Below are 11,624 nucleotides of genomic sequence, written 5' to 3' on the forward strand. Positions count from 1 at the left end.
TCTCACCTCCCATTTTACCCACTTCCTTGTTACTTTCTTATCACTGACACACTCTGAGAACATTGTAAAAGAGTAGCTGCGGGCATCCTCAGACTGATGGAAATGAATAATGACCATTTTCAGCAATATGAAAACAATTCTTTCTTTACCAGAGTGAAACATAATAATGTCCAGGTGCAGGTGGTGTCTTGTTATTCTAGAACTCCAGTCAGATATTTTCGGGTGTTAGTCATTCTAGGACCCTGGTGTAGCTTTGGCTGAAGATTTTATCATTTCTCTTGGAACTCACCTTTTGCTACATTGTAGGAGTACTTGCACCAACTGGCTCTCAGAGTATCTATTGATGGTTCCTCCCTGCATAACTTGGTAATAGACAATAGACAATAGACAATAGGTGCAGGAGTAGGCCATTCGGCCCTTCGAACCTGTACCGCCATTCAATGTGGTCATGGCTGATCATTTCCAATCAGTACGCCGTTCCTGCCTTCTCCCCATATCCCTTGACTCCGCTATTTTTAAGAGCCCTATCTAGCTCTCTCTTGAAAGCATCCAGAGAACCTGCTTCCACCACGTTCTGAGGCAGAGAATTTCATAGACTAACCACTCTCTGTGAGAAAAAGTGTTTCCTAGTCTCCGTTCTAAATTGCTTACTCCTTATTCTTAAACTGTGGCCTCTGGTTCTGCACTCCCCCAACATCGGGAACCTGTTTCCTGCCTCTACCATGTCCAAACCCTTAACAATCTTATGTGTTTCAATGAGATACCCTCTCTTCCTTCAGCTGCTCCATTCTCTCAGCATATGACAGTCCCGCCATCCTGAGAATAAACCTTGTAAACCTACGCTGCAAACCCTCAATAGCAAGAATGTCCTTCCTCAAATTAGGGGACCAAAACTGTACACAATACTCCAGGTGTGGTCTCACTAGGGCTCTGTACAACTGCAGAAGGACCTCTTTGCTCCTATATTTGATTCCTCGTGTTATAAAGGCCAACATGCCATTCGCTTTCTTCACTGCTTGCTGAACATGCATGCTTACTTAATGCTTACATAATGTAGGCATGAGATACATGACAAGTAAGCCAATGACAAATTCATCCTTAGGCCCCCATCCCAACTTTTCACATCTCCCCCCACACATGCACTTGATCTCCCAATCTAACCCTATGGTCTCCTGATGTGCAACACTTTCCTCTCCCACCCTATAATCATGCACGATTATTGATATCTCAGGTAATCCCCATCCCATCACCCAAAACTCTGCCAATGTTCCCTTAATGCTGAAACATGGCTTCTGCTTTCCCTTCATCCTTGCCACCCAACCTTCCACTAGTGGAGTTGGACTCTGATGCATCTGACTGCCAACCACAGCTGGAATATAATGGTCTTACAGCCCCCAGTCATCCAAAATGTGGCTTTGGAGCAGAGCATTAGAGAGCAAATTTTTACTCAGCAGAATTTGCTTGGCAATTGAGGGCACGATGTCAGTGATAGAACAATTCAAATTGCTCATGCCTGGACGAGAAGTGGACAGATATTTCATGCAAGAATGAGAGGAGATTATAGATTAGGGAGAGTTCAGAATTTGAACACTATAGTAAACTGTTTTAAATGCCATCATGGGTCCGCATACACAAATGCAATGGAGGAAGTGGACTGAGTTAGGACATTGCAACAGTTTCATAGGTGGAATGCCAGAAATTGAACTATTGCAATGAACCCTAACCCAAACCTTGAGCAAACGCAGTGAACTTCAGCAAATGTAAAGAAACAAGGATATATACTTGGTTTAAAGCAGTTGAACTAAACTAGGGCAGGCAACAAAGCAACCTCAATGCAAGCTAATATTAATAATAATTCAGCAACAGCTTCCTTGTACAAAATTATATCATTTATACAATATCTGTAACACTTCACTTTGTTTATTTTGTATTATTTTTAGTTAATGTAGGTGCATGTATTTTTATCAAAATCGAGTTTTTTAATATATTTTTAAAATCAATAGATGCATCAGATTTCTGTATGGACAAAGTTTGATCTGATAATAATGTAACCGAATGAGCATGTTAACTTTAAAATGGACCACCTAATCATCACATTCACACCATTGAGCAAGCATCCCACAAACAAGATTACTACGCAACATTGCCATATATATAATTTGTGAACATTCTGCAATGGATGCCATTTATTGCTAATCTGGAGATTTATTGGCCATGTTCTTTTCACCTGTATAGGCAGCATTTTTTTAAATCAAAAACCATATAGGTGGCCCATATATCTTAAATATGATCAAATACTACAGTTTTATATTTTAATAGAAGCACCTTTGTATCACATTGTATTGCTGATGCACATGTTCATAACAACGGGCCCGGTTTAATGCAAAAATATTGAAACCTTTTGTTTAAAAAAAATCCCCTCTCCAGGAGTGAACCATGTTACAATTTCTCTGCTTTCCTGAGGAGGAAATCTAGCCCAAAAGGAGCGTTTGTTACAATTATAACAATGAACCTTTCAGTTGTGTTTTTGAAAAGATTCTAATTTTTTCCTCAGTATATTAACAGTAAGAAAAATATATATTTGTTGTTGTCAACCCATTTAATTGCATGGGTGCTTATTTTCACGCTTCATTGTATGGAGCTTGAATTCACTTTGGATCTCCTTTTCTTTGAATTTGCATTAAACCACCATCCTAACAGGCATCAAATGAGTGTGTCAGATCAGCAGATGAAATTCACTCCAATGGCTCTGAAGTCATTTTGAAGAGCCAATGTCCAGCTGCCAGACGTCCGCAACAAAACAGTGAAATTCAGCTAAGAGTGTTGCTAAGGCAACAGGCTTTGTGCGACAATACGCACAGTGTCTGTGAGCACTCAGATTAATAAAAAGCTCCTGAAATCGAGATGCCAATGCAGCTGCTCCGTGTGTCAGCAATGATGTTTTCAGTTTGTTTGATATCTAAATAGAAAACAGCACAGACAGGGGGACGTGAATATGCAAGGTCACTGCAGCCAACTATTTACAACGCATGATTATTTCTTGGGGAAAAAAAGTTATAACTAAACAAAATCTTTTAAATCATTGGAAATATTAGCTGATATCAGGTGTGTCAATAAAGCAAACAATATTGCTCATTTGTAATTGACCTTAATGGGATAACTTGTCTGTTGTCAGCAAGCCCAGTGTCCTGGATACAAATTATAGCCCATATAAGGCCCATTTGAGTTGGATTTTTTAAACATACCACAAGTTACCTGTCGAGCAGTTAGTACACTGATAAGTATAATAATCCTGTCATGGGTCAATGCAAACAGACAGCATTTTAGAAGAAGGATCCCGACCCCAAACATTACCTATCTATGTTCTACGATGCAACAAGTAGAATGGATAAGGGAGAGCCAGTGGATGTGGTGTATATGGACTTTCAAAAGCCTTTGAAAAAGTTCCACACAAGAGATTAGTGGGCAAAATTAGAGCACATGGTATTGGGGGTAGGGTATTGACATTGATAGAGAACTGGTTGGCAGACAGGAAGCAAAGAATAGGATTTAATTGATTCTTTTCAGAATGGCAGGCAGTGACTAGTGGGGTGCCGCAAGGCTCGGTGCTGTGACCCCAGTTATTTACAATATATATTAACGATTTAGACGAGGGAGTTAAATGTGACATCTCCAAGTTTGCAGATGACACAAAGATGGCTGGCTGGCAGTGTGAGCTGCAAGGAGGATGTTATGAGGCTGCAGGGTGACTTGGATATGTTGGGTGACTGGGCAGAAGCATGGCAGATGCAGTATAATGTGGATAAATATGAGGTATTCCACTTTGGTAGCAAGAACAGGAAGGCAGATTATTATCTGAATGGTGTCAGATTAGGAGAAGGGAGGGTGCAACGTGACCTGGGTCTGCTTGTACATCAGTCATTGAAAGTAAGCATGCAGGTACAGCAGGCAGTGAAGAAAGCCAAAGACATGTTGGCCTTCATTGCGAGAGAATTTGAGTTTAGGAGCAAGGAGGTCCTACTGCAGTTGTACAGAGCCCTGGTGAGACTGCACCTGGAATGTACTGTGCAATTTTGCTCCTAATTTGAGGAAGGATGTAGGAGCCATTTGCCATTACAAAGGGCATTATTACTTTTGAGGGAGTGCTGCGTAGGTTCACCAAGTTAATTCACAGGATGGCAGGACTGATGTATGATGAAAGAATGGGTCGACTGGGCTTGTATTTTCTGGAATTTATAAGGATGAGAGAGGATCTTATAGAAACATATAAAATTCTTAGAGAATTGGACAGGGTAGATGCAGGAAAAATGTTCCCGATGTTGGGGGAGTCCAGAACCGGGGGTCACAGTTTAAGAATTAGGGGTAGGCCATTTATGACTGAGATGAGGAAAAACTTTTTTTCATCCAGAGAGTCGTGAATCTGTGGAATTCTCTGCCACAGAAGGCAGTGGAGGCCAATTCACTGGATGTTTTCAAGAGGGAGTTAGATTTAGCTCTTAGGGCGAAGGAAATCAAGGGATATGGGGAAAAAGCTGGAATTGTACTGATTTTGGATGATCAGACATGATCTAATTGAATGGCAGTGCTGGCTCGAAGGGCCAAATGGCCTACTCCTGCACCTATTTTCTATGTTTCTATGTTTCTAATGTTCTCTAGAGATGCTGCCTGACCCGCTGAAATACTGCAGCACGTTGTGTCTTATTTTTGTAAACCGGCATCTGCAGTTCCTTGTTTCTGCATTTTAGAATGCAGGCCTAGAATTTCACACCTGGTCCGCAATATTAAATGGAAGGACTAGGCGCTTCAAAACGATGTACCCTGTCTAAGTAAGTAAGTAAGTTTATTGGCCAAGTATTCACAACAAGGAATTTGCCTTGGTACTCCGCACACAAGTAACAATATGACATACAGTGACAGTTATGAATGACTCAGAAAACATAATAAAACATAAATGATAAAACACCATTGATCAAGCATGTGAACCAACAAAATACCAGATCAAAGGGAAGCTACAGATATTTGGCTGTTGAGTAGAGCAACTATTCGTGGATAGAATTGTTTTTAATGTCTGGCTGTGGCAGCTTTGACAATCCGGAGTCGCCTTCCAGAGGGAAGTGATTCAAAGAGTTTGTGGCCAGGGTGAGAGGGGTCAAAGATAATCTTGCCCACTCACTTCCTGGCCCTTGCAGTGTACAGTTCATCAATGGTGGGAAGGTTGCAGCCAATAATCTTCTCTGCTGATCAGACGATTCGCTGCAGCCTCCAGGTGTTGTGCTTGGTGGGTGAGCCAAACCAGACCATGATGGAGAAGATGAGAACAGACTCTACGATGGCCATGTAGATTTGGAACATCATCTCCTGTGGCAGATTGTGCTTCCTCAGCTGCCGCAGGAAGTAATAATAATAATAATAATACATTTTATTTATGGGCGCCTTTCAAGAGTCTCAAGGACACCGTACAAAAATTTAGCAAGTAGAGGAAAAACATGTAAGTGGAATTAAATAAATAGTAGAGACATGACTAGTACACAAATTAAAGACAGAATTCAATTCAAAACACAATACGAGGCAATTCAAGCACAGATGAAAAGGGAGGGGGACGTGGGCTAAGGATAGGCAGAGGTGAAGAGATGGGTCTTGAGGCAGGACTAGAAGATGGTGAGGGACACGGCATTGCGGATCAGTTGGGGGAGGGAGTTCCAGAGCCTGGGAGCTGCCCTGGAGAAGGCTCTGTCCCCAAAACTGCGGAGTACATCCTCTGTTGTGCCTTTTTGACTGTGGAGTCGATGGTAGCCCCCCCCCCCCCCCCCCCCACACTTAAGGTCCTTGGAGATGATGCTTCCCAGGAACTTAAAAGGCACCACAGATGTGACTGTGGTGTTGTTGATGGTGAGTGGGGTGAGGGGAGGGGGAGCTCTCCTAAAGTCTACAATCAATTCCACTGTCTTAAGAGCATTCAACTCTAGGTTGCTACTACAGCACCAGGAAGCCAGCAGTGTCAGTTCATGTCTGTAGGCAGATTCCTCCCCATCCTGGATCAGTCCAATCAGGGTTGTGTCATCCGCAAACTTGAGAAGCTTGACAGAGGTGTCTGTGGATGTGCAGTTGTTGGTGTAAAGAGAATAGAGGAGAGGAGAGAGTACGCAGCCTTGCGGTGCTCCTATGCTGAGCGTTTGCGGGTCAGAGATGTACTTTCCCAGCCTCACATGCTGCTTCCTGCCTGTCAGAAAGTTGGTGATCCACTCTCAAATTGATACCATTAACTTTGATGGAATGAAATTTGTTAAGAGAGTCAGCGAACTGATGCCACTACAAAATCCATTTAGCAATACCAATCCGTCGTGATTTTCAGCCCAATATTTGTTTTAATGCCTCGTGAAAGTATAGACCTCGATATGTTTAAGAACAGTAGATGATGCTGTTTGGGAAATACAACTAAAAAAGTGTTAATCATACAATGTAAGCATTGTAGCAACAACGTCGGGTCCACCCTGTGAGCTAACTATTTTAGGTAGTTGACCCATCACATCGATTCTGAAAACATTTAAAATTAAATGTCAGATTTCAGCATAAAATACCCACTAGTGTTCATGCATTACGAACATTTAAAAAAAATCCTTTTGGAAAACTGCAACAGAGATGTATCAAATAACTTGATCATTAGGATGAGTTTGGATTCTAGCGACTACTTTGAAAACCAGTACATACTCAAAAGTGCACAGCGACTGTTACGCTTCAACATCGAGCATTTTTGCGGGTGTTTTTGCCAACTTGAGGCAAACATGCGAGGAGAATTTGCAATCGGAAGCAAATTCAAGTTCTAGGCCATTTTGATTTCATTTGAAATATTAGCTAAAAGTGTTTTGGGGAATTGATTGGAAGAGAGCCGGAATGACACCATTACCAAACAAAACATTCAGAAGGGCCTCGACCCAAAACGTCACCCATTCATTCTCTCGGGGTATCCTGACTTCCCCGCTGAGTTACTCCAGCATTTTGTGTCTATATTTACAAACGACATATTTTTTTTCTTTCAAATTATTAGTTTGGTTGCCACTTTCCACTTATAGATTCCTCACACGTTAAGAAACATTAGGTAGCAAAATTATCACGAAATTCTTGTGTATAATTCCTCTCTGTTTCACTTTTACCATGACATTTTGAAACTAAAGGTTATTTTCAAACCCCACAGGTGTTTGATTCGGTGCCACATATAATAGACGTTCACAAAAGTATTCCGCTGCGATTAATCGATGGCAGGGATCAATCCGGAAGGCAAATGGAACATTGCGTGCTCACCGTTCCACTGATGCTGCATTGACGAATTAATACTGTCCCATGATTTTGTATTTTATCCTCGAAATATCTGTTGTATAGCTAACTGTACTAAAATATTTTAATGTAAATATAAACTGGTTTTCATTGTAATTGTTAACGTCAAAATGAATAACGTTTAGATATGAGACAATTCATTGTCTTATAAGAAAGCCGAAATGATGCAGGAAATATTTGAAAGAGGAAATTAGCTGTTATTTTATATAAAAGTAATTAACGTTCCTTTATTTCTATTACAATCTTATTTTACTTGCCATAAGTTACCTTATTATTTTTGCCACTCCACAAAACAAAGATTAGTCAAATTATTCCATATGGCACCGTCATCATTCCCCATATTAACGTCGTGTTTAAATATAAAAATAATAAACAGTTTAGAATACGAAGGAATGCATTATTTAAAACATTAGGATGAAGCTCCGCTCAGTATGTGGGGCGTATGGAAATTATTGCACAATCCATTTAGGCTGAATATTTTCATAATTATATTCCAAATATAGAGCTTCGAAATTATCATGCTTGATCTCATCGGGGTGCGCTTACTTGCGACATTCTGCGCTGACCCGCCCAAGTTCAAATGATACAACGGAAATGGTGACTGTGCATCGGGGCTTGCTACTTGGGAACCCGTTGGACAAACATTGCAGTAATTCCACGTACAGACCCTAATAGATGCACGTTTAACCCGTTGAAGTTTAACACGCATAAAGGTTGTATTGTAAGGTAAAGTATCGTTTATTGTCATTCAGACATAGAAACATAGAAAATAAGTGCAGGAGTAGGCCATTCGGCTCTTCGAGCCTGCACCGCCATTCAATATGATCATGGCTGTTCATCCAACTCAGTATCCTGTTCCTGCCTTCTCTCCATACCCCCTGATCCCTTTAGCCCCAAGGGCCCATCTAACTCCCTCTTAAATATAGCCAATGAACTGGCTTCAACTACCTTCTGTGGCAGAGAATTCCACAGATTCACCACTCTCTGTGTGAAAAGTGTTTTTCTCATCTCGGTCTTAAAAGATTTCCCCCTTATCCTTAAACTGTGACCCCTTGTTCTGGACTTCCCTAACATCGGGGACAATTTTCCTGCATCTAGCCTGTCCAACCCCTTAAGAATTGTGTAGGTTTCTATAAGATTCCCCCTCAATCTTCTAAATTCTAGCGAGTACAAGCTAAGTCTATCCAGTCTTTCTTCATATGAAAGTCCTGACATCCCAGGAATCAGTCTGGTGAACCTCCTCCTCTGTACACCTTCTATGGCAAGCATGCCTTTCCTCAGATTTAGAGACCAAAACTGAACGCAATACTCTAGGTGTGGTCTCACTGTACACCTGCAGTAGAACCTCCCTGCTCCTATACTCAAACCATTTTGCTATGAATGCTAACATACCATTCACTTTCTTCACTGCCTGCTGCATCTGCATGCCTACTTTCAATGACTGGTGTACCATGACACCCAGGTCTCGTTGCATCTCCCCTTTTCCTAATCGGCCACCATTCAGATAATAGTCTACTTTCCTGTTTTTGCCACCAAAGTGGATAACCTCACATTTATCCACATTATACTGCATCTGCCATGCATTTTCCCACTCACCCAGCCTATCCAAGTCACCTTGCAGCCTCCTCACAGCTCACACTGCCCCCCAGCTTTGTGTCATCCGCAAACTTGGAGATGTTGCATTCAATTCCCTCATCCAAACCATTAATATATATTGTAAATAGCCGGGGTCCCAGCACTGAGCCTTGCGGCACCCCACTAGTCACTGCCTGCCATTCTGAAAAGGACCCGTTTACTCCTACTTTGCTTCCTGTCTGTCAGCCAGTTCTCTATCCATTTCAGTCTGAACGAAATTGTATACCTTGCAGTCATAACATAGAATAAAATAACAAAACACACACTTAACCCAGTTTAACATCCACCACAGATAGGCTACCAGGCACCTCCTCACTGTGACTGAAAAGTCTTAAAGTCCTTGTCTCTTCCCTCCTTGTTCTCCCTCTGCGTTGAGGCGATTCAGGCTACCGATGTTGGGACCCCGCCGGGTGAAACTTTTTAATACCAAAGTAATACCAATAGTAAAACTTTTAATACCAAACCATCCCTCAGATTACCCTTATCCCCATTATTTCATCCACCAAAAGCCGCCATTGGTTCAACTAGTGGCTTTGTGCCAATTTTTTGTTTTGTTTATTTTAGTTTAGAGATACAGCACGAAAACAGGCCCTTCGGCCCACCGAGTCCGTACCGACCAGCGATCCCCGCACATTAGCACTATCCTACACACACTAGGGACAATTTACACAACAAACCAATTAACCTGCATACCTGTACGTCTGGAGTGTGGGAGGAAACCGATGATCTCGGACAAAACCCGCGCGGTCACGTGAAGAACGTACAAACTCCGTATAGACAGCACCTGTAGTCGGGATCAAACCCGGGTCTCCGGCGCTGCAAGTGCAGCAACTCTACCGCTGCGCAATGTGACTAAATATAAATTCAAGAACCAAAGTCAAAATCAGGTGCATCCAGTTGGTGGATCAAACATTTTTCTTTGCTCAATCCAATGTCATGATGGGGATGTTTAATGCGTTCATTTTGGATCTACTGCTCATCCTATACAAGGAAACGTTCTGCGAATGGAGCACCAAGGTCAATTTACTGGAACGGGAATCATTAATGGTGCGGAGTGGAGACTTCAAGCCCCTCCACCACAGTCCTTTGTTTAAAATGTAATAAATAACGTGTGTTCTATACAATCGGCCTACTGTCTAAGATGCAATTTATTCATTCCCTCCCCCCATATAAATTGAGATTTAAAACGCACTTGCACTTCCATTATACAAAGTTAATGATATTACATTCACAGGTATATTAATCAAGTTCTGAGATTTGATCGATGTATCGATATTTTCACCCAAGCAAAATGTCCTAGTTTCAATCTCCGCTGAGTTAATTTCAGGTAAAACATTTTCGGGAAGCAGTAATTGTCCTCAGCACTTCTGGGTTAGCTTCTACAGATTCATCCAAATTGTCCAGTCCACGGGACCTCACTGCATGCAGTGCATGGTCGTGGAATTGGGAAAGGACAAAGAATTGATTCAACAACGAAGCCTTCATAACTTGCTGTCATTCTGCAATGAATAGGAGCTACCTGTGTGTGATTCCAACAGACGATGTTGTTGCAGCACATATACAAAGGTTAAAATAAAACATTACTGTACAACAAAATAAAGTGTTACGCTTAATTAGCTGATCGAATTTTTTTGTTTTATTTTATTGAGAAAACAAAGGTTCTTATTTATTTTTCATTGTATTCATGGCTGAAGAAGGGTCTCGACCCGAAACGTCACCCATTCTTTCTCTCCAGAGATGTTGCCTGGCCCGCTGAGTTCCTCCAGCATATTGTCAACCTTCGATTTAAACCAGCATCTGCCGTTCTTTCCTTCACTTAATGAAACCATTAGCGGGGGCAAGACATCAAGTTCCACCAAAATGGTGGCCTCCAGTGCACTCCATTCCGCAGCATGCAGGCGGGGTTGAGCACCAACATGGTCGAGCATCGTTCTCCTCAACAAATTCATACCGAAGAAGGGTCTCCACATAAAACGTCACCTATTTCTTTCTCCAGAGATGCTGCCTGACCAGCTGAGTTACTCCAGCCTATTGTGTCTGTCTAGTCTTCATACTGGTACACGCTGGGTCTGGTACATTCATCACGCTATTTTCCATTCTGCATCTTAATGTACCTTCCGCTATCAATGCCAAAATGTTTCAATTGCCATAAATTCAGTATTCATAATGTAACTTGAAATTTTAAAGATATGCATTTATTTTGCCTCAGACAGATAAATACACCGACACTGAAAAGAGAATTTAAAATTTTCACTCTGGTCTATTCAATGCAAGTAGCAGCATGGTCCATAAAAATTATTTAAATAATTCTCAATATATCTAATGCTGTGGATGCATTCAGTAAAAGTGTCATCGTTGTAACCCCCCCTCGGAAAGATCCCTGATCTGTGTAATTTTGGTGCTCTGCAATTCTGTCCTGGCTCTGCTTTCCTCCTCCACCCCACCCCTACCCCCAGTAGGAGCAACAGTGTTCCCTGGTCCTCATCCCTTTCACCTCACGAGACTCAGCATCCAACACATAATTCTCTGACATTTCCGCCACCTTCCATATGATCCCATTACCAGTCACCTCATCTTATCTTCACCCCTCTTTGCTTTCTGCACTTGCCTCTCCATAACTCCTTGGGTCACATTTCCCTTCCCATCCAAACCACCCT

General features: G+C 41.8%; 1 protein-coding gene across 1 annotated transcript in view; it reads left to right on the top strand.

Annotated features, from left to right (window-relative positions):
• The window catches only part of LOC129699329 (cytokine-dependent hematopoietic cell linker), a 32,456-nt gene extending 23,074 nt beyond the window's left edge, over positions 1-9,382 (top strand). Inside the window, exon 10 of the mRNA XM_055639006.1 lies at positions 7,193-9,382. Within this exon, the coding sequence (XP_055494981.1) occupies positions 7,193-7,321 (129 nt within the window). The 3' untranslated portion in view covers positions 7,322-9,382. The remainder of the gene's footprint in view (positions 1-7,192) is intronic.
• Positions 9,383-11,624: the final 2,242 nt, after the last annotated feature.

Source organism: Leucoraja erinacea, chromosome 1, assembly GCF_028641065.1.
Source record: "Leucoraja erinacea ecotype New England chromosome 1, Leri_hhj_1, whole genome shotgun sequence".
Classification (NCBI taxonomy): Eukaryota; Metazoa; Chordata; class Chondrichthyes; order Rajiformes; family Rajidae; genus Leucoraja; species Leucoraja erinaceus.